The following is a 25,076-nucleotide window of genomic DNA, read 5'->3' as shown; positions in this document are numbered from 1 at the left end:
TCATTTATATAATGAAGCACTAAACTATTTTCTAATTCACTAGTTTTCAAAGCTGGCTACAGATTAGAGTTACCTAGGAAATTTAAAATACATAGATGTTTAGACTTCGCCCCAAATTAAATCACAAACTCTGAGTGAAGCCACAGTATTTATGTTTTAAAATCTTCCCAAGTGATTTTAATTTTCATACAAGATCAAAAGTCACTACTCTAAATCTTCACACGTTAGTCTCCCTACTCAGCTTGTGAAGAGATCTTATCTTTTATTTCTGCTATATATTCACTAGCAGTCATTCAACTAATACTTCCCAGTTTGCTGATTTAATTAATGTCAGGCTAGAATATACAAAGTCAGAAATTAACAATCTAAGATAGTTATCCTCACTTTGGGCTACACATCAGAATAATTTGTAGGGCTTTAAAAAAAAAAACCACAAGATGCATCTGTCTTACACCAGACCTATAAATCAAAATCTCTAGGGGTCCGACTTAGGAAAATACATATATATTCTTAAAGCTCAACATAAGATTCTAAAGTACTGCCAAAGCTGAGAACCCTGACCTAGGACAGTGGTTCTCAAAGCGTGGTTTCTTCACAAGCACTATCAGCATTCCCTGAAAATTTGTTTAAAATTCCAGGCTTTTCCCCAGTCCTACTGAATCTAAAAATCTTGGGCACGGAATCTGGCAATCAGTATTTTAACAAGGCTTCCTGGTGATTCTGATGCACACTAAAGTTTGTAAACTATTGGTCTAGCCCAAAGTTCCAAGACCACACAAAAGTAAATCTAACTTCACACTAGTGTGAAAAATGTTTCTCAGCATGGAACTCCTACGCCAACTGTCTCTGAATCTCCAAGGACACAGCTATAGCTGACTCAAAGATGTTTTCTCTTTTCCTTAAGTCTTAAGTAGAAAGTGAATAAAAATTTTAAACCACAGCAAAGAAAACATAAATAAAAATTATAAGGTTCACAATAAATAAGTTCTCTTTTATAACAAAAACTATAGGTGGGCCTACTTAAATATCTCAATTGTTAAAAATTCTGAACTAGAAATATTACATGAATTTTCTTCTTTGAAACCAGAGTCCTTGACTTTGACTAGGAGTCCTTTGACTTTGACATATTGTTTAAAACATTTATAAGACATCTAAAATATTTAATTTGCATAACAAAGTCACTCCTAGAGGCTTAAAGTTATGAGTAACTTTTCAGATTAATATTAAAAGAAACTTTAAAGATCCAAGACTTTAGATAAATACAGCCTAAGATAGCAAGGAAGAGTACCTGATCATATTGAATATTTAAACAACAATCTCTTGTGATATTAAGTCTGTAAAGATATGAATGACAAGAGGAAATGTGGTGTTTACTAGATAGCAACATGGAGTGATGGCCTTTTTGTTTTGTAACCAAGTAAACTGAAACAGTTCTAAAAATACCTACCACCAAAAACAGGGTGAAGTTTCCTCACTAATTTATTAATAAATGACTTATACCCTTTAAAAATGTATTTAAAATGATTTACTGCATTGTACTATAAATTTTAGTAACCCAAACATCTTTGGTGTGAATATAAGATTACTGGTTTTAACCTGACTTACAAATATTTTAGACATACAATATTATATTGAAATCAGATACAGTGGCACTTACTTATGATATGTTGGTACAACATCATGGAACAAATGGAAGATATTCCTTACTGAGTAGAAAAGCTGAACAGCGCTAAGAGAAAAACAGTTTCAACAGAAGAAATGAATAAGAATATGTTGGAAACGAGAAAAAAATTCAAACTAAGCTCACCTTAAGTAAGAATCATCAGCTAAAACTACAGTTGGAGAGAATATCTGGCTTGGTCACTGCTGAAAAAACCATTAATCTAGGTGGCAATATATTCTCAACCAGTATTTACTAACTAGACTGCAGCCCTTAAAACCTGGATCCATGAATACTTTTAAGGATAGGAGCATTCAACCCAAAGTCTTTTATCAATTTGCGTTCTGCCAGTATCCAGAGTATCCCTTCAGTAACAAATGGAGTTAAGCCTCAAGCAAATGTTACCTACTCAACTGACGCATTCTGCAAAGGGCAAGATATCAATAAAGGCATTCACAAGGTTCTTTTAGAATCAGTCTGACTTTCAGCTTTCACCTTTTCTCCTTCATACCCCAATACAAGGAGATAAATCAACATTTCTAGAATAGACTTTAACTTCAGGTTTTTTTGCCCTTTATATCTGGCCTTAGAATACCTAAAGATTATTATGAAAATGCACTTAGAGCAAATATCAAGTTTGTGTAGCCTGCTTCTACGTAAAAATATCTTAAAACTACATATCTTAAATAAGTCACAGAAATTCCACAAATATTTCAAAAAATGAGCTATGGTTACTATACCCTTAAACACTGTTACTAATTGATTACTATACTTGATTATTTCATTTTGTTTTTACTGCATATGTTGCTCTTTGAGGTTTAATAATAGAGAACTGGGTTACTGCAGTGTAGTCATGTTTTTGTTTGTCCTGTTAAAAACTATTTCTTTTAGAGGAAAGGATGTCCACAGGTATTTGGTATACAAAAATACTGTTGGGTGTTCTGTGTTCACAAAAAATTTTTTAAATATTGCCTTGCACCCCTAACTTCTGATCTGGTATATTTCAGGTGAACGTCATGTGAAGAAATAGTCACACCTTTTTTATTTTGCCAAAGGAGTATATACTTCCTTTTACGTGTATTTTTCTTCCTATTTATGTTCAAAACTGAATGGACTTGTGAATATAATGATTCATTAAAATCATGGAAGTATCTTGGTAAACATGTTCTTTCTAGAGCCAAATAAAATAAAGGGGTTTGTTAACATGTGGAGATAAAAACGGGAAGTCTAGAAGCCCATCTGAAGATGCAATTTAAATCCAGTCCTAACTGAAATTGTTTTCTACTATGAGGATGAGAAGTAAAAAACTGCCATATATAGATACGAACTGAAGTGGCTTTTATAAATGTGTTCCTACAATCACTTTGGGCTACAGCCTACCATTCTCTCTTCATATTTATCTAGGGGAAGGGAGGGAGCTTACAAAAAAGAGATTCAGTAGGAAATGTGGAACAGAGTTTGGAGTACCCTGTGCATAATGCTGATTAGGAGAAATCATCCTGAAAGGGTGAAATCAGATCTTTGGTATCTTCCATTTTACATTTGGCTGCCCAAAAAGGTAACAGCTTTAAAAAATAAACACTTAAAATGTAAATTAATTAGGGCCTGGCTTTCAAAAGGTAAAATAAATGTTAAGTTAAAGAGCCAGAGCAGGCTGGAGAAGATGGTATAATTATCACTAACATTATTACCACTGCCACCAATAACACCCATCTAAGTTTTAATCATTTTCCAGGCAGCATCCTAGGCTCTTTACACTTTCCTTCTCATGTAATATCATTCAATTCAAATAAAAAGTAAAAATTAAACAAAAATTAAAGAGATTAAAGAGTTTTTTGTTAAAAACTAATTTTAACATCAAAAAACGCATTTGTTTATCCTTACACATGCTTCTATTTCTTATATTGTGTTGTAAGATGTGTTATTATAAATAAAAGTTAATTTTATCAATATATATCTGTGTGCTACACTGTTTTTCTAGGAAAAAATATGAACTAATGGGATAAGAAAACTCAACAAATTCCAGTCAATTTTTAAAATATCAGTTTAGATATGAATTTAATCAAGTTGTTGCCATTTCCAGACAACTCTGAACTCTTACCACTGATCACTGCTGGTTGTCGCCTCTAGTAAAGTCTGATAGGCAAGTTCCATTAATTTCTTCACAGATTCACTGACACGGCATATGGGCAAAGAAAAGGAATGTTGGTCCAATGTATTTTCAGGCTCTAAATTCACCACTTCACTGTACTGAGTTGTGGACATTTTCTGTAATTGTAGCTTGTCATCCACATCAGGACTGGGTAAGTCAGGTACACTTATCTTAGAATCAGGAGTAATCTAAGATTCAAATACAAAAACAGAAAATCCGTTATCCTCAGAATTCAAATGCAAGCATACACGATAATGGTAGCTTCTATGATGATAAAGCTGTGGCTCTATAGGGTAATTAAAAGATTTGAGTATATATGGCAGTATTTTAATGACTGCTCAACCTTAGGTTGAGAGCATGTTACAAGAAGTAAGCAATCCCCTGTACTGTAGAATTCTTCCAATTTTCTGTGCATTCTCAATCTTGGTGAAAATAGCAATGCTGTGAAACTGGCTCAAGATTTCGGGTAAACGAAAGGACCTTCAAAATCATCTTTCTCAGACTAGACTGTTAGATCATCACACACCAGTATGATTTTGTGTTCTTGTCATTAAGCAAATCAGTTCTCACTAGGAAAATGTGTTGAATTAGTCAAAGAAATAAATCATTTAGGCTAGCACATCCTCCCTTAAAAATCCCAATGAAAACCAAAAAAAGCCTCCCTAAAATTTATACATGATACAAATCCCCAGACTTCGTCAAGCCTAAAGGAAAGAATACTAGGCTGCTAGTCTGGAAACATCAGTGATATTTTTTACCCTAACTTTTGACAAAGTCATTTAACCTCTCTGGACCTCAGGTTTTTCATTGTAAAAAGAAGAAATTGTACTGCAATAATGGTTTTTAAACCTTTCTTCTCTAAGGTGCCTCAGGAGCAAAAAAACGAGATATTAAGCAGGTACAAGTGGCAGGTTCCCCACTTCTGCTGCAAGAAGGGCAGCTCTGCCCTGCACATGCTGGACCTCTGCTGGAAATCTCAAAGAGAAAAAATTGGATGTAATAAAAATGTTTAAGTCATCTGACTTGCTTTCCTAATCTGTAAAATGATATAATAGTATCTACTTCACAGGGCTGTTATGAAGTTTAAATAAGAAGACATATGTCAAGGGCTTGCCAGTCACAATTATGGCTAAGATTAGAATGCAGAAGCGTGACATAATTAAGTGATATTTATGTTTAGGGGAAAAAAAAAAAACTCACAGCACAGTTCCTAGTACTACATACATTTCAGCTCTCTTAACCAAAATTACCTCAAAACATGCTAATATCTGTGCCCTCGAACAGCTAATTTAGTATTTTGCTGAAATGGACACAGTAACAGGGTACCCCCAAGGAAAATGAAGGCCGGCAGAAGAAGGGATAAAGGTAAAAAGAGCCTAGTACCTGCAGTGATAGAAGAAAAATGGCTGATGTATTTTCTGTTGAGGAATTACCTCAGTTCTGTGTGTTGCTTTAATCTAAGTATTGCCTTACATTTACCAAATATTATTTTACATATGTAAAGTATGACAAGAAAAAAAAACAAAAAAATAGAGAATTATCAAGGATCAGAGGAGTAAATTACCCTCAATGCAAATTAATCAGTCCATTGACTTCATAGATAATTTCTTTATATCCTACATAGATCATATCTTTTTGTTTGTTTTACTATTTTAACTTCAAAATTATTAGCCTAAGAGATGAAGTCAACATTCTCATAATAGGATATGATCTCTGGACATAAATAAAGCCTAATTATACCTGTCACAAAATTGTGCACTAAAACCTCAAGTAATAAAGTTGAGAAAAATCTATAGGTTAATATACTAACTTTGAAAATAGTAATCCATTATATTTATGTAGACTTTTTCAATTTATACAATGCTTTCATATGCATTTCTTATCTGGACCTCACAATACCCTATAAAGAGGTAGCTATTAGGACCACTTTAAAGGTGAGAAAACTAATATTTAGAAGACTAATCTCTCCCCTCAGTGAGCTTAGCAACTGTCATGTCTTTTTCCATTCTACCACATTTGTCTGAAAAATAAGCTGCTTCCTAAATCAATAATCCTAATACCTTCACAGTGTTGTGAATTTCAGAGGTCATTAGATTTCTAGCTGCCACAATCACATCCTGACATTTCTTGTTAGCAAAATGAGAATTGATGTTACGGGCATATTTCAGCAAATCAGTAGTATCTCCTTTTAAAAACCTCATCTCCTTTAAGGCATTTTCGAATTCTTCAGTGGATTGTATGATCTGAGAAAAACAAGGGGAAAAAAAATTATATAAATCTCTTCCATTTCAATATTAAAATTTCAAATCTCGTGTACAGAAAAGAAGGACCAGCTGGTCATTTAAGTTCTAGAACAAACCATCAATTACTAGGTATAAAGATATTATATATTTTTCCAGCCTTAAATTCATTAAGAAGAATATCTTCAATAGAAATTTCTGACTCTACTTGGTGAGGTGCAAAGATCTTTAAAATAAATATCCTTATTTTAGTGTTCAAGGAAACACTAAAAAAAACTAAAAAAGTATCACATGGTAACTACTATAGCTGATATAAGTATAAATAAAAGAACAATTGTTTTTCAAAAGCCATTTTTGGGGGAATTTGTATCTGCTCCTTATTAATAATTTTCTTAAAGTTGTCAATAAAGAATAAAAGATCTCTAAAATAAAAAAACAAAAGACACCAATAGGAACCTATAGTCTCTTAAAACCTGTGAGATCTCTGCTCTTACCTCCTCATACTGCTGTAACTTGCTGCTATTTGTTGGGATAGAATAAACCAAACAGTTTTTAATGAGGCACTCAGACAAGTCCTCCCAGATCGTATCACCAAGCATCTCAGCCAATATGATCTTAGACGTTTTTTCATTTTCTAGATCAGCATCAAGAGGAAAATCTGAATTCAAAAGAAAAAAAGTTTTAAACAAGAAACCATTCACAGTCAAGATTATTCTCAAATTCCCTAGTTTTCGAGAAGTCTTTAATTTTAAGATAATGGGGAAGAAAACAGCTCAGTTAATTCTACAGCTATCTCAACTGACTGCATGGAACAAATCATGACATATAATTATTTTATTTTCACTGACCAAAGGAATGGTCTGCACTGTATTACTACCTATACTCTTTAACAATAAGGTATTAAGCCATTTACATTATCTACTGTTAATCTACTGATCTGATTATATGACAAGTACTCAGAAGTTCTGCATACCAAGTTGAAACTATTTAGAATAAAACCCCATTCTTTAATAATGAATAAACATATTTTTTTATCACTGCATGGGCACTGAGTGTTTATCCTAAGTAAAATATCAAAAAAATAAATAAATAAAAATGCCTCATTATAGCATAATATCTAGTCTAGCAAACAGAATACTGCCAAACTTCTTTAATAATATACCCTATGGTAGTTTTTTCCAACGCATTTTGAGGGAATTATATTTAGAATATACTATTAATTAATAATTAATAATTAGTGACCAATGTAGAGGGAAGAGGAACCATAAAAGGGACTAGCTATTTTGAACTTAGTTCTGATTCACCAAGAAAGACCTTAGGGGTTAGGACCTTAAAAGAAAGTGACCATATAATCTCAGAGCCTTGAGACACCTTTCAAAGTCTAAAGTATAGGTCTACATTGTCCAATATGATACTACCAGCCACAATTTACTACCAAGCATTTGAAATATGGCTAATATGACTGAGCAACTAAATTTTTTAAATTTTTAACTAATTTCAATTTAAGTTTAAAAATGGAAGCAAGGTGTGTGGTTATAAAGGGTAGTACAAGAGAGCTTTGAAGAGGTAAACTAGTTCTTTATCTTAATTGTGGTAGTTACATAAATCTACACATGATAAAAATGCATAGAACTACACACACACACACACACACACAACATGAGTGAAGGTAAAACTAGTGAAATCTGAATACACTCTGCGAATTGTACCAAAGTCAATTTCCTGGGGAAAATTGGGTGACGGGTACATGAAACCAGTACATATTTTTTAAATAAAACTTTTAAACTTAAAAAAAAAGAGAGAAAGTAGTATAAAATACTTTTCTGTTAAACATAACTTTGTTGTTTTGATAAGACATTTCACTTTAACCACTGCATCATGTAAGCTATTATATATACTGTACTTAGTGCTCATGTCAGGCACATACATATTTCTAATACTTCCAATCTAGTCGATGTAAACAGGATGAATCTGTTTCCATCTACCAGAACAATGTTTCTTCTATGCACCAATGTAACACTGTAATGTGTTTATTTGAATATTTTACCCGCACAGCACAAGTTACAGCAATACATATATAAATTATTAAAAGTAGTTAAATTCAAATACTTATATGTATTTTTCGAGTTTAAGAAAACAATTATAGACAGACCTTTACATTTTAAATTAAGGTATATTATTGATGTAGAATCATAAAATGCAGAAGCTAGAAGCACCGCTGCAATAGTAAAGGAAAAAAAGAGAGACTAAGAAAATGTCACAAAATTTCACAGTAAATGGCAGCTGCAATTTGCTGAAACAGCAAAACAAAAAATCTGCTTGCTTGCTAAGCAAAAATATTTTTTTAAATAATAAAGTAAACATTATTAAGAGACATTTGCAGTAAATACATAGGGAATTTCTTAGGTTCACTCTCAAAAAATAACAATGTTAGTCACCTAAAATCACATTTAAATGTCCAACCAAATGTGATTTTAACAGGATAAGAGCTTGTAAATTTGGCCAGCTAAAAATGGCTTGGATTTTAACACACACACACACCCCATTTTTAGATAGAGAGATGGCGAACAAAATTATGATTTCAGTTATGAACACTTTGTTAGAAAATGATAAGAAAAAGATATTTTTTTAAATGTAAAAGGTCTTCAATTAAGCCACTATAGGATACCGACCATAGAAGACTAGATCTTTCTAACTACAGATATCAAAGATCAACTGATTCAACTTCTGAAAAATTGAAGTTTCCTTTAGCTTTAGGTGATACTCTGACTGCATTTTGTCTAAAAGGACTTCCAAATATTCAAAGAAATATTGTCAGTTCCAAGCCTAAAATATCAAACTTGCAAAATCATGTATTTTAGTCTTAAAAATTACATAATTTTATGACAAAAAATAATTTCAGCTAGACATAGAAAATTCATAAGTGTTTCAAAGCTTTGTTAAGTAAAAAATGCTGATTTATTGGACTTGTATAACAAGAGACTGATGATACCCTTATTGCTTATCTCTACTGCATAATATACGTTTAGTTTTTTGCTGAAACAGACTCTCAAAAGTGTTATGAATACAGTTGTCAAAATCATTCAGTGCATATTCATGCAAACACCAAATTATCACTGATTTGTGGAGCTGCTGAAATAAACAAAAGACAATAAATAGGATCTTATGTTCTTTGTCAATGATCATTAGTTGTCTAGAAGAGTTTTACAAAGATTTACTGCACTGTTATCTTTAAGATTTTCTTGGAGCAAAAGTATGCTTACCAAATACTCAATAATTAGAGATAAAAAATGGCAATGTATTTTACGTTTTCTACTGAGATCACGCTGCACACAAACAAGCTAAATGTGAAGTTCTAAGGGATGGTAAAGCTTATTTGTGACCTCACTAAACACATACAAGAATTTATATTGAAATTAAACTTTTTCATAATACAAATCAATAAGATTACCATTTTTCTAACAAAACTCAATATGCAAAAGATTCTGATCGAAATCTGCAATGTGAATTAGCTGCCAAAAATACCAAAAGAATTTAAAGAATGCTTTGGTGATACTGATAAACTTAGAGCTTTTTAAAAATTTATGAAATATCACTTTGAATTCCATGTTAATAATAGTAATTTGATACATGGGTTAGTGAATTTATTTAACTCATAGTTGTGAAACATATATGCTTTGCTTCAAAGTCAAATTTATTCATTTAAAAGGGATGAACTAAATTTGTTGACGCAGGTGAGAATAATTAAAAGAAAATGATTTGGGGGGACGCAAGGCAGCTATTTGAAAAGTTTTCAGTATGTTTGGGACAACTTGGGGATGGAACCTACTTTTTCAACTGTAAATTCATGACATTTAAATACAGAGCAATCATTTCTGGGGAAAATTTACATCTTAATTGAGATATACTATAAGTATAAAATAATTTGCAAGTCTGTAAAAAAGGGGATATAAACTATCTCATTAATAATTTTTATACTGATTATATATTAAAATTATATTTTGGATATATTGGGCTAAATAAAATATATTATTAAAGTTCAAGTTTCATTTAACCTTTTTTTAATGTGGTCACTAGAAAATTTTAAATTACATTATGTAGCAAACATTTTATTTCTATTAGACAATGCTGATTAAAACTATAGAACCTAAATGCGGATACCATCTTAGTCAAGTGGCATAAGCAGCTGGTACAGTGCCATGCTCTATAATGATTTGTTGAATGTATATATGCCTACATATCAGAGAAGAAAAAGTTAGGTGTAATATATAGCTGTCATCACACCATATAAACTGATTGTATCTTTTTTCCTTAAGATCATGTCATAAACATATTAAAAAGTATTATATTCCTATTTTGCTTAGTTTTTTATTAGAGGGCATTAAATTTTGTCATAATAGTTTCTATATCTAATGATGTAACAATGTGCTGATATAATGAACTATCTGACAACTTTCTTATGCAGAACCATCTCTGCACTCCTAGAATAAACTTTTGGTCACAATATGTCCTTTTTAAAGATACTTTGGATTTAATTTACTTTTTTTTTTACATTTATTTTTTGCATTTATAAGGCAAATGTAAAATCTTTTTACAGTGTTTTTTCTGTAAGCTACTATTATTATATTTTAGTATTAAGTTTATGCTACTTTTTAAAAAATAGGGCATTTTTAATCTTTTTTTATTGATCAAAGACCTTGATTAACAAAGGAATTATCTGTAATTTGAAGAACACAAAGAATTGACTCAAAAACCTTTAGTGACTCCTGATGGTGCTCTTTAGTGACAAGTCTTCAACAATCTTTCAAATTTCTTCTATAATTATTTTTATGTTTAGAGTTTCTGCTTCTTGGTAAATTTTAGTAACTTATACTTTACAGAAAATTATTCATGGTAAAAGCAAAACATGCAAGTTGTGATTAAGATCAATACCACTAAGGTTTATGAAGAAAAAAACGCAAATTTATTTACCCTCTCCACACCCATAAGCTTATCCTTCTCTCCTTGCCCAAGCGACCGATTTTAAGTTTAGTTGGTATTCTTCCACTCTCAGATTCAAACAAAAAGAAGAAAAAAATATATATATATGTGTACATGTACATACACATATGTGAATTTAGCAAATACAAACACACACACACACACACACACAAAATACATGCATTCCTGCACACATACACTGTATGAACTGAACTGTGTCCCTCCCCCAATTCATGTCAAAGCCCTAACCCCAGTATGATTACATCTGAAGATAGGGCCTGGCTTTTAAAGAGGCAATTAAAGTTAAATGGGGTTGTAAGGGTGGGGCCCTAATCCAGTATGACTAGTGCCCCTATAAAAGAAAGAGACATGCAGCAGAGGAAAGGCCATGTGTGGATATAGTGAGAAGACAGTATAGTATGCAAGGCAAGGAAAAAGGGCTCACGAGAAACCAAATCTGACAACACCTAGGTCTTGGACTTCTAGCCTCCAAAAATGTTGAAAAAATAAACATCTGTTGTTTAAGCCACTCAGCCTGTGGTATTTTGTTATGGCAACCCTGGCAAACTAATGCACTACTCATATAAGGGGCTGCTTACTTCTTTATAAAAATGACCTCATGCCACAGATTTATACTTAACTGTTTTATCACTTAAAAATAGACCATGGCCTTCTTTTAGGTCAACATATCTACCTCTATTCTACTTCATTAATTTTTAAGAGCTGCATAATATACCATGGTATGGCTCAACCATACATTATATCCCCGTTCCTCAATTGATGCACATTCCAGTGTGCATGTATATATACTACTCACACATACAAACATATATAAACTATTGATATCACTTCTGCAAGGAATTAAAAAGTGGGATATCTGGGTCAAAGGAATGCATATTTTATATATTACTATACAGCTTCAGACATTACTTTCTAAAAAACACTCACAAAAAGCAATAAAGTAGACTACTTTCTACTTTCTCACCAAAAGTGTCTTACACAGATCTTTTGTCAACCTTAAGGTCAGAAAGTTCTACCTTGATAGTGTGATTTCCATTCCTCTACTAGCAAGGTTAAGCAACACATACCTTTATCAACAAATTGCACCTTTTCTTCCGTGAATTGCTTATTCATATTTTTTGCCCATTTTTCTACTATGTTTTTATGGGGAAAAAATCCTTTTAACAACTCCTTGTCTGTCCAATGTACTGCAAATATTTTCTTCCAGTACACTACTGTCTTTTGACTTTATGATATTGTTTTACCATACAGAATTTAACATTTACATGTAGGCAAATTTGTGAATTCCTTCCTTTATGCACTCTAACTTTCCTCAGGCTATTCAAGTCTCCTAAATTTTCTTCTAACATTTATTGTTTTACTTTTTACATAAAAGGCTTTAAATTCATCTAGAATTTATTTCTGTGTGAAGTATGAAGCAGGAATCTAACTTTGTTTTATTTCATATAGGTAAGTGAATTTTGCTAGCAGCATTATTAAAGAAGCTATTTGTTCCACTAAGCTGAAATGTGACTTTGATCGAATGTTAAGTTCTACTTTATCCTTGGCTTTACTTCCGGACTCTTTTCATTCTACTGAATTTTCTGTGTCAAAAAAACAATTTTAATTATAAAATCTACTCACTAGTGTTTTTCAAATCTTTATTAGCAATTCTCACAAATGTATTTTTGATGTAAGCTTTAGAGTAATTTGTCCAGTTTGAAAAATATATAAAGGGAATCTGATTGTAAATGTATTAAATTTATTTGTAATCAACTGACAATTTTATGAGGCTATCTTCTGATCTAAGGTAGTCTCCCTTTTATTCAGGTCTTACTTTATGCCCTCAATTATGTTTTATGTAATCTCCTTTCTTGTTAATATTTAAGAACTTTATAGATTTGTTGTCATTACAAATAATTTTATATTTTAATTTATGGCTGGTTATTACTAGTTTAAAGAAAAGTTATAAATTTTTATATTTTATATTGTATCTAGACAACTTAGTAAATTTCTTAATTATAAAAGTTTTACTAGTCTATTGGTTTTCTAGATACACAATTATATCATTTATAAGTAAAGATAATTTCTCTTTATTTTAATATTCATGCTTATTTGTCTTCTTTGCATAAGCCATAATGCCTAAAACAATGTCAAAGAATATTTATAATACTGTACATTCTCGACTTATAACTGGTTTTAATAAAAATAAAGTTTTTAATCCTTTAGAATGCTTGTTGCTGGCTTTTTAGAAGTAATTAGTTTTAAAAAAAAGCTTTACTTTAAAAAAAATCAATAAAATACAACAATATGCAAACTGGTCTACCATACAGCTATATAACTTACTTATTTCCCTACTATTAAAGATTTCATTACTTTCTAGTTTTTCAGTATTATAAGTAACATCATGATGAACATCCTTATACATAAGCAGTTTTATGTAGTTAAGATCATATTTTTAGGGCAGAAGCCTAGAAGCTGAAATTCTGGTTTAAACATTTTAAGGTTTTTTAGACATTTTGCCAAATTCTTTCCAAAAGAATATTCATTCTCTTCTTAAAAGCTCCTTTTTTATTGGTAGGATGATGAATAACAATATAGAAAACTTGGGAGAAAAATACATATTCAGACGTAAGTGGAAGAGCAAAAAGCCTTTATGAATTTGCAGAATAACTAAAAGCAAAAGAAGTAGGGGATTCCAAAAAGAACTAAGGAGTCAAATACAATTTTCAGGTTATATTAAATTATATTATAACTCCTGTTTTACCATCCTCTTCTTTGTCAAAGATAATGATCTCAGAGCCAAAAGAGAAAAAAATAAGTGGTAAAAGAGAATCTAAAGCCTAAAATGCATAAAGAGATTATTAGAAGAGCACCTAACAACAGAGAGTTGTCTTCTGCTCTGAATATCCAAGGTGCTAAGAAAACTTACAAAGAAAACAAGTTGAGATGATTATTCATTAATTTAATGAACCACTATCAAACTGGAAAGTAGTTTCTATTGGAATTCTCCAGAACACCCTCCCAATCTGGCCCTATCGTAGGCAACAGTATCATCACTGACTCAGATTAAATTATAAGAAAACATAGTTATCAATTACAATTAAATGAAACAGAAAGAATAGTAAACACATTGAAAATTGTATCAAGTAAAATTTAACAAAGATTAATGTTAATGACAAAAAAAAATCAAGTACAAGTGTAAGATGGAAAAGCAGCAGTTTGCATTGGGTATGACATAGGATTTTCATTTCCATTAATCTCAATGAGTTAACTGTGTATAATAGCCTTTGGCCACCCTATTAGAAATATGGAACTGATAAGGAAGGCATGCATGCTCCCATACTATTCTGAACGGGTTCGGACTATATCTAGAATACTTGTTCTGTTTTGAACACCATACTTTAACAAGTGGACTACAGAAGAAATGGAATATATTAACAGAACATCGATGAAGATAAGGGGAACTTAAACTACATCATTCAAAAAAACCTAAGGATGTTTATACCAGTGACAAGATGTAAGGGAATTAATAGCTACTGTACAAATTTGAAAGTCCATCATGTGTAATAGGAATTAGACTTGTTCTATATAACTCCACACAGTAGAAATAGCTACAATAAAGCCGACATTACTGGGCAATATATTTTGAACAAGTTTTTTATAAATGACTACCCTAAAGATTTAATTTGCAAAATGGGGATTTTGGTTATAGTATTTAATGTAGGAGATACGATCTTTAAAAAACAAACAAAAACTTCATAGTATTTAGAGCTAACCATCAGTTTGAGTTGGAATATAATTCACTCATATGTTAAACCTAGTTTGTTTATGTCAGGTTAAGGGATTTTTCCACCGAGATATGTAAAATAACACTTGGTTCTTTTCTGCTTCTCCTATGATTAAAGTAAGAGTCCCAAAATGTGATGTTACCAGAAGTCAAGTGAAAGAAGGGCATCCTAGAATTCAACTCAATTTGACAAACCTGAATCTGGAGTACCACTGATAACCCTACTTGTCAATACAGGGCAGAGAAGGAATACAAAGTAGAGCAAGAAATAAGAAGGTAACTACGTTTTTCCCATGACAAAATCTACTCATGTCTGATCCTCCATTCACTCAGATTGTGGGCATTTTTATCCACTCTGAAATAATACTCTCAAAAACCATAATGACTTTTCCAAAATATAAAATCACTGTCTTAGAGATACATACCTAGTTGTTTCTGGAGCACTTCCAATACCAGTCTGATCTTCGCAAAAACTTCAGATGGTGATGGATGTTCCAAGTCAGTCACCATAGACTCAAAACGAATAATGATGATGTTAGGCTGCCTTTCTATCACAGCAAAAAGGGAGGGGCAAGTTGCCAAAGGCCTAAGAATATACTTCAGCAGCATTTGACCTGAAAATTATATGAACACTCATTTAAAAACACTAGAAGAAACTTGTAAATAAAAGCATGTCAAAAAAAAAGACCTTTGAATCTAACAACAAAAATACATCACATTATACACCACACATGCGAAGCAGATTTTTCCCACTGGTTTCCCAGATTATCTATATATTTTTATTTAAATTATTCAAAAAATCATATAAAATAAATTGCAGAAGCTAGTTTAAGAAAAGAAAAAAGAAAACAAGGAAATAAAGTATCTAAGCACTTAATAAAAAGGTTAATATTTACAACAATTCCATTTGAGGAATCATGAGGTCAAACTTACGATCCATCATCAATATTATCTAGAGAATACTTTATGATTTTTTCTGTCATTCCTTTAACCAATTGGGCCTTCTGAGATTTCATGTAAATGACACAAAGTAGTGTACGTCTTACCAAATGATTTAAGCTTGGTGTGTAGCTCCCCTAGAATAGAAAATGCCAAGAGGACAGAACTGGTTGGTGGCACAGGGGTCTTCTCTTCATTTTGAGACTGTTCAGTGTATAAATGAAGTTCTGTTTGTAGGCAAGCTTCTAAGTTGCTCGTATCTAAGACAAAGGGAAAAAACATTGGCTGTCTCAGCAATGTAAAATGTTCCCACTCCATTCCTCAGAGCCCATTCTCTACTGAGATTCCTAAAGAGGTAGTATAATTACAGTACAATTTTAATGCAATCAAATATTAATTATGACATTTATATCCTCGGCATCACTTTAAAACAAAGGTTTTAGTATATTCCAATAATTGAACTAAGTGCAAAAGCAAAATGATGCACCTACAATAAATGCTTATTAAGTATGTACTGAATGACTGAATGAAGGCAAGGAATGAGAAGTGAGATCATAGTTTCACTTAAGACCTCTTCTTCTTTGTTCTAAAAGAAATGCCTGCCAAACAAATTTAAAAAGAAGGTGTGTTACAACAAAGAATACAGCTACCATCTTCTCTTAATTTTAGTCTGCTTGGATATTGAATCTAAAGTTCTCTAGATTATTTTCTTCAAAATATCAAAAAATAAATGTGTGTTATCAGAGTTATCCTATTTCTTCATCTTACAAAGCACCTTGGTCTCATGATTTGTCAACATTTTATCCCAAGGACTGAGAAAAATTGAGCCAAATCCTTGTCTCACTGATCCCTTGTTTTCTTTCCTAAGCAAGAGAGAGAATGGCTGAACAGCTTCTTTAAGCATTCTAGCCAAGATAAACTGTTGGGATTAGGGCTCCTGGGAACAGGTACATCCTACGATGCAGAAGCAGCTTTGTGTGGTGGTAAACTGCTACCACCTCCTCAACCATAATCTCATCACATGGATCCCACCCACCCAATCATCTTCCTTCTCTGTTCCTTCCTAGTGAAAGGACAGAAAGTAAAATGTAAACTTTGAATACATTCAAAGTTCAAATTGGTTCAGGCAGATTAAGCAAAGCTGTCCACCTGAGGTCAGCAGCACCTTTTGATGGTGGGAACTTCCATACAATCAGCTTCTGCCACTCTTCTCCAAGGTGATACAGTATGTTTTGTTTCTGTATTGTAAGCTCCATGCTGAGAGATTTCAACATTTTTAAATCAAAGCATTTTCTGGATTTTAATAACTTCAAGCAGTTCTGTGCCTGGTAGTGAAATAGAATCATTGTTAAACATTCCATCTGGACTCAGGGCAATTAGAATATATTTGTATAATAAGAAATACAAGGACACAAAATTTACTAAAAACAAAAATAGTAGTAACTGCTAATGCTTTGGAGAAAGTATTTAATACCTCTTCTAGACGCTGAGCAGCAGTGACATACTTCTTCTCTGCTAATGCACAATTATATTCTTCAATAGCAGTAGAAAACTGAAAAGATAAGTATCGTTATTAGGTATTTTGTTTTATGTACTCTATTATCTCAAGCCTCTGCTTGTTTGTTTTTAAAATATGAAAAAATGCTAGTCAGGGGATACATATTTAATAATGAGACCAATTGGGGGAAAAACTTTATCATCACCAAAACACTAAAGCTTGATTTGAATTTACTAACCTCTTGTAGCTGTTTAAGCAAACTGAGGACTACCGAATCTCTTTCCAATTGTTGTTTCAAGTCTGTAAATTCAGTGGTTGATACACGAAGATCCCGGCGGACCTAATTTGCGCAACAAAAACAAGTATACTTTTATGCTATAGTATATCTAAGAAATACAAAATTTATAGCTAATCAATACGCTTTATTAGGTAGCTATAACTCATGTTGAAATTTAAATGCCAGTTAAGATTGGAATAAAAAGCAATAAGATTGGTCCACTTAGTCTAAACCCTTATCCTATGCAGGAATGCCCATTCCCATCAACATAATATCCTCGCGTCACCACCTATTCTTAGTTTAAACAGTTATCTTTCACCAGAGTTCACCCACCTGGATGAATAGAAGGGTTTCCCCCTGGCCAACTCATTCTACTATTGCATAGCTCTATTAGAAAGATTTTATGTTGAGTCAGAATCTACCTCCTGTTCTGTCCCACCTTTTCAGGGACTTTGTATTATAAATTATTTCCTCCCCTCTATATCTTTTACCTCCCTCTATTTCATTCTTCATTCATAAAAGTTATACTGATTGAATACTTTCACTAAAGCATGACTCTTCCCATCAAATTTAAATGTGTTAAAATTACCCCCACCTTTAAGAAAAATTTCTTTTACCTCAGCAACCACCCTATTGCTTAGCAGTTACCTTATTTCTCTCCTCCTGCTAACAAGTTTCTTGCAAAAGAAATCCAGACTCACTGTGTGTTCTTTTTCACTCATTCATTCTATAACACACTGTGATCTGGTTTCTACCCCAACCATTCCACCAAAACTATTCAAAACAGCTGGTGCCAAAAACACCAATCAGCTCCTTGTTGCTAAAAGCATAAACCATCAAATTTAACTATTTATCAGTACACTGATACTTACCTGCCCTTTACTCTATAACACCATTCTCTACTGATTTTCCTCCTTTTCTTTGGCCATTCCTTTTCATTTTCTTTTAGGAGCTTCATTTTCCCACTTCATAAATACTGATATTCCTTTCTTCCTGGCCCCCTTCTTATTCTGAACCAGTGGTTTCTAAAAAATAAGGGTTTTTTCCCCAACATCCTTCCAGGGACACTTAGATTTGTCACAACTGAAGGAGTTTTGTATATAGTAAGTAGAGGCAGGGATACTACTAAACATCTTGCAATGTACAGGACAGCCTCCACAGCAAAGAAGTAGCCAGCTCCAAATATCAACAGCGCATAGGTTGAGAAACTCTGCTCTATTCACTCCCCCTGAGCAAGCTCATCCATTCCCTGGGCTTTAGTTTCTAAGTGCTGCTACCTCAAGTCCACATCACTTTCCTAACCTCCAAACATGTATCTGGATGGGGTGATATGCAAACTGTTCACTAAAATCCATTCTCTGACTCTCCCACAGTTAACAGCACCCAACTAGCCTATATTCTAACTTCCCTCACAATTAGGTGTGACCAGTGTCTAAGATCTCACCAATGGCATTTAAGCAGAGGTGGTGTGCACTATTTCCAAGTCTGAATCCTAAGAAAACAGATGCGCCTCCTCTGTGCCCCCTCTTTGCCCTTAACCTCCAGCTACAATCTGAATATGAGGAGAGACCAATTTCAACTATGCAAAGAAAATCCTACAGCAGTGCTTCTCAAACTGTAATATACATGCATAACACCTAGTGAATCTTACTAAAGCACAGGCTCTGATTCAGTAACTCTGGGATGGGGCCCGAGAGTCTCCACTTCTAACAAGCCACCAGGTGTTGCCAATTCTGTTGCTCTACAAACCGCTGGAAGACAATTCTTTATGAGACTCTCACATTTCTGTACTGTCTTGCAAGTGAACCAATGACTATCTTTAGTTCTGGACTATCTTTTCAAGGATGTTTGTGTAGTAAACAGCTTGGAAAACAGAGATGGTGTTTCCCTCCAGGGAGGTTTACTACTCATTATAAGAGATTCAGGTCCCTTAAACTCAGGAGTTCTCTTCTATAACCGCACACTGCCCTTTAGGAATTAGGGCTCGGGGTACTGGTCAAAAATGCTCATATTGTGGCTACTGCTATGAATAATAAACTGTCCTTCATCTCTCATCCACAGCCACGAAACTGTCAGGGTAACTTGCTAATTTGCAGATAGGTTAAAATCTCAGATCCCCTTCCCAGTTCTTGACACAGACTATACCAGGGAAGTAGATCTCAGGTTGTAGAATCAGCCTGACAGCCTAGACCACTACACAATGTTATCTTGTTTGAGCCGTTGCATTTCAAGTTCACTCACTCCTACTCTCTCAATCAATCAATCTCTCTCTCCCCATCGCCCCACATGCCGCCAACCCCTTTCTTTACAACAGTCTAGCCTTCATCTTAATACAATCCAACTGCACAGCTCTATTTGGATATTCCTTAGGCACCCATATTTAAAATCATTTCCCCCATAAAAACCTACTCCTTCTCTATATTCTCTACTTCAATGAATGGCACACTCGTGGCTGAGTTCCCCAGTTATCCTTGATTCCTTCATCTTTCACTCCCCACATCAAAAAGTCCTAAAGATCCTATGTCTTAAATGTCACTATGATGCACCCACTTTTCTCCATCTCCACTGCTGCTGACTTTAGAGCAGGTCACCATCCAGTCTTGCCTGATTACTTGAACTGCCTCCTACTGCTTTAATTGCCTTCTCATTTCTTCGAACTGCAAGCAAAATGGAATTCTTAGAATTCAAATTTGATGCCACTCTCCTGCTTAAAATCCTCCATGGTTTCCACAGTGCCATCAAGACAACATCCATGCTACGTAAATTGATACACAAGGTCCTTGCTTACCTTTCTAATCTCATAGTCACAGGGAATACTTGAGCTCTCCAAAAGTGGCATCTCCCCATTATCTCCATGCCTCTGCAATGTTGTCCCCTATGCCTACCTAAAACACTCTTCCTTCCTCTTGTGCCTAATTATCTATCACTTCAGGTTTTGGTTTGGACACTACTTCCTACAGGAAGCCATCTTTAGCTACATCTACTCTCTCTCACTAGATTATTCCTATTTAGTATGGATCACACTATTCCACTCACCTACAACAGGCATAAAATTCACATTTTGAAATAAAAAGCTGTTTAGTTCTGCAACTATCAGTGTCCGGCATCTTACGGATATTCAATATACCAAATAACTGAATAAATCCCTTTATAATATCCACCTAGTGAATCTAATTCCCTTTATCTAACCATAATTTGAATCCTTCTCCCATATGACAGGGATTCAAATCTTGAAAGTATTTCTAACTAAGGCTAAAGACCCTCAGTTTTTTTCATTGTTCTTTAGATGGTTCAGTGTTCAAGCCTGGACCTTTTCATCTAGACCAGCCATCTTTCAAAAAACAACAACCAGAAATAAATAAATTTCACCAGCCATAATCTGGCCAGAAAAATATACAGAGCCCATTACTCTCTTGTTCCATGGATGTTGTCTTGATGGCACTGTGGAACAAGACACTTCATTTCTAATAGTACAGTCTAAGACTGCACTATTGACTCACTAATCAAATACAACATTAAAAATATTTGAACTGAGCCAGAGTTGTAGAGTAACAGATTTATGGTTATTAAAACCTCTCATTAGAATGATTGGTAAACTGGTTGTTAAATAGATTTTTCTAGGCAACTAGTGGTTTCCCCACCTATGATTCAAGTTTTATAGGAAACTTTTGAAAACACATTTGTTCATTTTCCTTTTTGAGTAACTATCACAAAGAAAAGAGATTTGGTGTCTTTCCTTAAGGACCTTGAGAATAGCTCAACATCTTGATTTTGGATATGACTGAGCCCTGAATAACTCAGAAATAGATGTAGAAAACACTTAAGATTAGACTTTGTTTACACCTCTAATATCAACTTGATTTCTTTCAACTGCTTATTTTTTCTAAAACTGCAAGGGAAAACTTGGTGAGAAAATATATGCGAAAATATTTTTTAAATTATAAAACAGCTACTTCCGTTTCCAGACTGGTTTACTTCTAATTTTGATGATGGCACTCTGCAAACATAGTAAACATTCTTAAAACCTGCCGAACTTTCCATAAGAAGTACAGCAAGCACTAGCCCCACAGAGTAACAAGAAGTAGAGTGGCTGTGACTGATAAAGAGACAATTTGCCAGAAGGCCAAAAGACAAAGATTGTGCTAAAGCTTGAATGTGTTGAAGCCAGCTGCAGATGTTAAGAGAATGCTGGCCATTAACAGATACAAATATTTTGAACTAAGAAGGACCAAGAGAAAAGGCCAAATGATCCAGTCCTAAGCTTCATCTGTTTTTATTTTATTATGAAGACAATAAAATCCTGGTTATTTTTTTTTAATGTATAAAATGCTACTCAAATGCAACACATTATTATTATAGCTAAAAAACTTTACCATAAAAAAGAAATTATTTACATTATATTTTTGGAAAATATCTTTTATTTTTTTAATTTTTTTCTTTTTGATAGGCAGACTGCCTCATGCAGTGCCTCATTTGGATGTGTCTGGAGTTTTGGAAGCTTGACTACTCTACGTTCTTTCTATAAATGGACCTTGAGAGCTTTTTGTAGGTTCTAGCAGGAGAGCGCAGCTACTCATATATATTTGACTGAAGAACAGTCCTCTTCTCTATCGGAGGTCGTCCACTTCAACCGTGTGTCCCCTTCAGAAGGGACATAAATGGGGCAGTGAGAGAGGAAGGGGACACCCACCTAGTCAGCCAGATCAGCTGAATCAACTCTGGAAATCAACGAGGTGACAGACGTCACAGCCAGATCACCCTCAAACCCAAAATATTTGTATTTTAAAGTTGGAAGTCACACTAAAGTCACCTAATTCAACTTCCATTAAACAATAAGGAGAGTGAGACCCTAAAAAGTTGTATGGAACTGACATGTCTTAGGAATAAGGAAACTGAACTGCCTCCCTACAAACCTACCAAATAACTATTCTTACCTCACTCTCTATCCTGGATTTCAGCTGGTCAATGTCATCAGATAGCTTATCCACTTGGGTAACAAGGTCCTGTGCACTCTGCATGCTAGGCAAGAATTCACTGTACTTCTTGCTGATCATACTGCACACCTCACCCTGTAAGACAGAAAAATTACAATGAGATGGGTAGGGAACTCTGTTAAAAATATACAGCTCATCTTTCATTATGCATCTTCTATGTTGGAGCCTTCTTGCCAGTTACCCACACCCATTCATTTTCCCTTGAAATCAACGGGTTTCTTCGAAAAACACATATCTCCCCCCATTAAAGGTGCCATAACATTATTAGGGGGCAAGAAGACAATGATCACCAAATCCCAATAGTGTCCAAGAGTGGTACAAATTCTGGAAGAGAGAAAGGCGGCGCCATAAATTCTTATACTGAACTATATAAGCTCAGACTATAGCCACAATTTTAAGCATAAATCTAATGGGGAAAAAAGCAAATGGATAATTTAAATCCATAATCTGTATACCTCAATCAATTTATGGATTTCTAGCTTAAGGCCTAAGATAACCCTAAACTGATGAGTTTCATCATCTCTTTTAATTCAAAGTGATTAAATAAATTATTGAATAATTTGCACTGAATTAATCAATGCTTTAGAAGATACAAAAATAAATTATGCTTCCCCACGAATAAATTCCTTTTAGACAGGAAAGATAGTACATACATATGTAACCAGAATATAGAAATGTAATACAGCAAAAGAGTTAATTACTTCCAGGAGCACAAATGAAAAAGATATCACCTCTGCCTGAGGGAAAAGTGAGGCTATTTTTCATGCAGGAAACAACATTTGACATGGAACTTGAAAAATGGGTGGAAATACTATTGGTAAAAGATGGAGAAATGATAACAGAAGCAAAATCAGGGAACTAAGAGAAAAGTGAGCCTGCTTAGAGTATAAAAAATAATTTTCAATTGGCTGAACATTCACCTTAGAAAAAGAAACTAGTGAAAAGAAAGGTAAGTTAGGTTCAGAACACATAGGATCCATTCTAAAGTAGCTTGTCTGCCTTCTTTCCCCTACACAAAAAGTGGTGGTAAATTCTAAAGCCATATTATAGAAGCAATGTCAGTGACACGAATACTTAAAATTTAGGAAATCATTTTTGTAAAAATAAAACCATTTTTGTGCCTTGATGATACAATGTCAAACTTACTACCTTAAATCCAGACATAGGTGGTACACATAATTTTAAATGAAAGCAACAAAGATGTGGGCAAATGCTGGCAAGGTAATAACAGCAGTACAAAGTTAAACTGTGTGGCTATGTGCCTTTTTTTCTCTGTATCCATCTCAAGAAAGCAGGGTCCATAAAAGTGCCATTCACATGGTTTGTAACGCTCAGCACAGCCTCAGGGGCCTGGGGATGGAGAATAGAGTTTAATAAACATATTGATAGGTTTTGACAAAAATTTCAGGGAGGAGAATGGTACAATCCTCCCAAAGCTATTATATTCGTCAACAAATCGTACAAAGTGGAGAGAGTGGAGGAAATAAAACACTCACAGATTGGAGGGAATCCTGTCCTAAATTCTACCCTTCTCGTATATTCCCTCCCTGGATTACCTTGGGGTTTCCAGTCCCACCTCTCAGGCTCCGCTGGTCACTACTTAGTCTCCCTCCTAGTTCCTCTACTCCATCCCTCGCATACTTTATAATCCCACCTCCCAACATTCCCCCACCTACCGCATCTCCCCCCCACTGTCCCAGGCCTCCTCGCCTCCCCAGTTCCCAACCCCTGTCTGGGCGCCCTTCTAGCTCCTTCATCAATCCACAGACTTCCCTAATTCTTCCTACCCAACCCCACGGCTGACTGCTCGTACCCACTTCTTCAGCTCTTAGCCCCCCACTCCCTTCCGTTCGGTCACACAAGGATCCCGCGTCCCTTTTTTTAATCAGTCAGCAGCTGCTCCGCCTATACCTTGATTTCCTCCACCCGCCGAGTCAGGTGGCTGATCCGAGTGCCCAGATCCTCCTTCTCCAGACTCCCCGTGTGTGCCAGAACTTCTGTCACGAACGAGGCCATCGCCACGACAAGACCCAACAGTCACAGGGTCACTCTCGCGTAGCCAGAGCAGTAGACCCACTCCCGCCAGCAGCCTTGGCACGCAGCCTGACGGGAAGTAAAGTCTCGCGCAGCCCAGACTGCTGCACAGAAGGCGGCGGCCGCACTACAACTCCCAGGAGGCAACGCGACTCTCCTATCTTGGAATGTCCACGGCGTCTCGTAGTTGGCAAACTGGGAAGACGCGTTTTCCTCCTTATTTGTCTTCAAAGAGCTTATTCCTCCACACCCGTTCTTCACTAGAAGAAACGAAATGCGTTTTGTTTTGTTTTGTTTTTTACCCATTAACCAGTTCTAATCATGTTTTTCTCAATTTCAAAACACTTACCTGTGAAATTAAGCAGAGGACCTGCTGAGCCCATCTTGATCTTTTATCGTTAAATATTCGCTCTCGGGCCGCATTAGCCATCAGAGTCTAAATGTACGGTGCCCTCTGGAGTTGTGCAACTAAGTGGCGTCATCTCGTTATAAATAAAAGTCTGCCTATAATT

General features: G+C 34.4%; 1 protein-coding gene and 1 pseudogene across 2 annotated transcripts in view; one reads left to right on the top strand and one right to left on the bottom strand.

Moving 5' to 3' along the window:
• The window catches only part of ZW10 (zw10 kinetochore protein), a 30,799-nt gene extending 6,158 nt beyond the window's left edge, over positions 1–24,641 (bottom strand). The window contains exons 1-11 of one of the 2 annotated variants that reach the window (XM_016148987.2): positions 24,442–24,641; positions 22,471–22,605; positions 17,498–17,599; positions 17,236–17,313; positions 16,927–17,086; positions 15,869–16,021; positions 15,248–15,436; positions 6,547–6,710; positions 5,873–6,055; positions 3,762–4,000; positions 1,658–1,729 (exon numbers count right to left, since the gene is read on the bottom strand). In XM_016148987.2, coding sequence (XP_016004473.2) covers positions 1,658–1,729; positions 3,762–4,000; positions 5,873–6,055; positions 6,547–6,710; positions 15,248–15,436; positions 15,869–16,021; positions 16,927–17,086; positions 17,236–17,313; positions 17,498–17,599; positions 22,471–22,605; positions 24,442–24,546 — 1,580 coding nt within the window. In that variant the 5' untranslated portion in view covers positions 24,547–24,641. Of the gene's footprint in view, positions 1–1,657; positions 1,730–3,761; positions 4,001–5,872; positions 6,056–6,546; positions 6,711–15,247; positions 15,437–15,868; positions 16,022–16,926; positions 17,087–17,235; positions 17,314–17,497; positions 17,600–22,470; positions 22,606–23,679; positions 24,151–24,441 lie in introns of those variants that run through there. The other variant, XM_036221032.1, reaches the window with a different exon arrangement.
• On the top strand, positions 20,205–21,796 carry LOC118602831 (annotated as a pseudogene).
• Positions 24,642–25,076: the final 435 nt, after the last annotated feature.

Source organism: Rousettus aegyptiacus, unplaced genomic scaffold, assembly GCF_014176215.1.
Source record: "Rousettus aegyptiacus isolate mRouAeg1 unplaced genomic scaffold, mRouAeg1.p scaffold_m13_p_5, whole genome shotgun sequence".
NCBI lineage: Eukaryota > Metazoa > Chordata > Mammalia > Chiroptera > Pteropodidae > Rousettus > Rousettus aegyptiacus.
The sequence above is the reverse complement of the archived record's forward strand: the minus strand, read 5'-3'. Positions and strand labels throughout refer to the sequence as shown.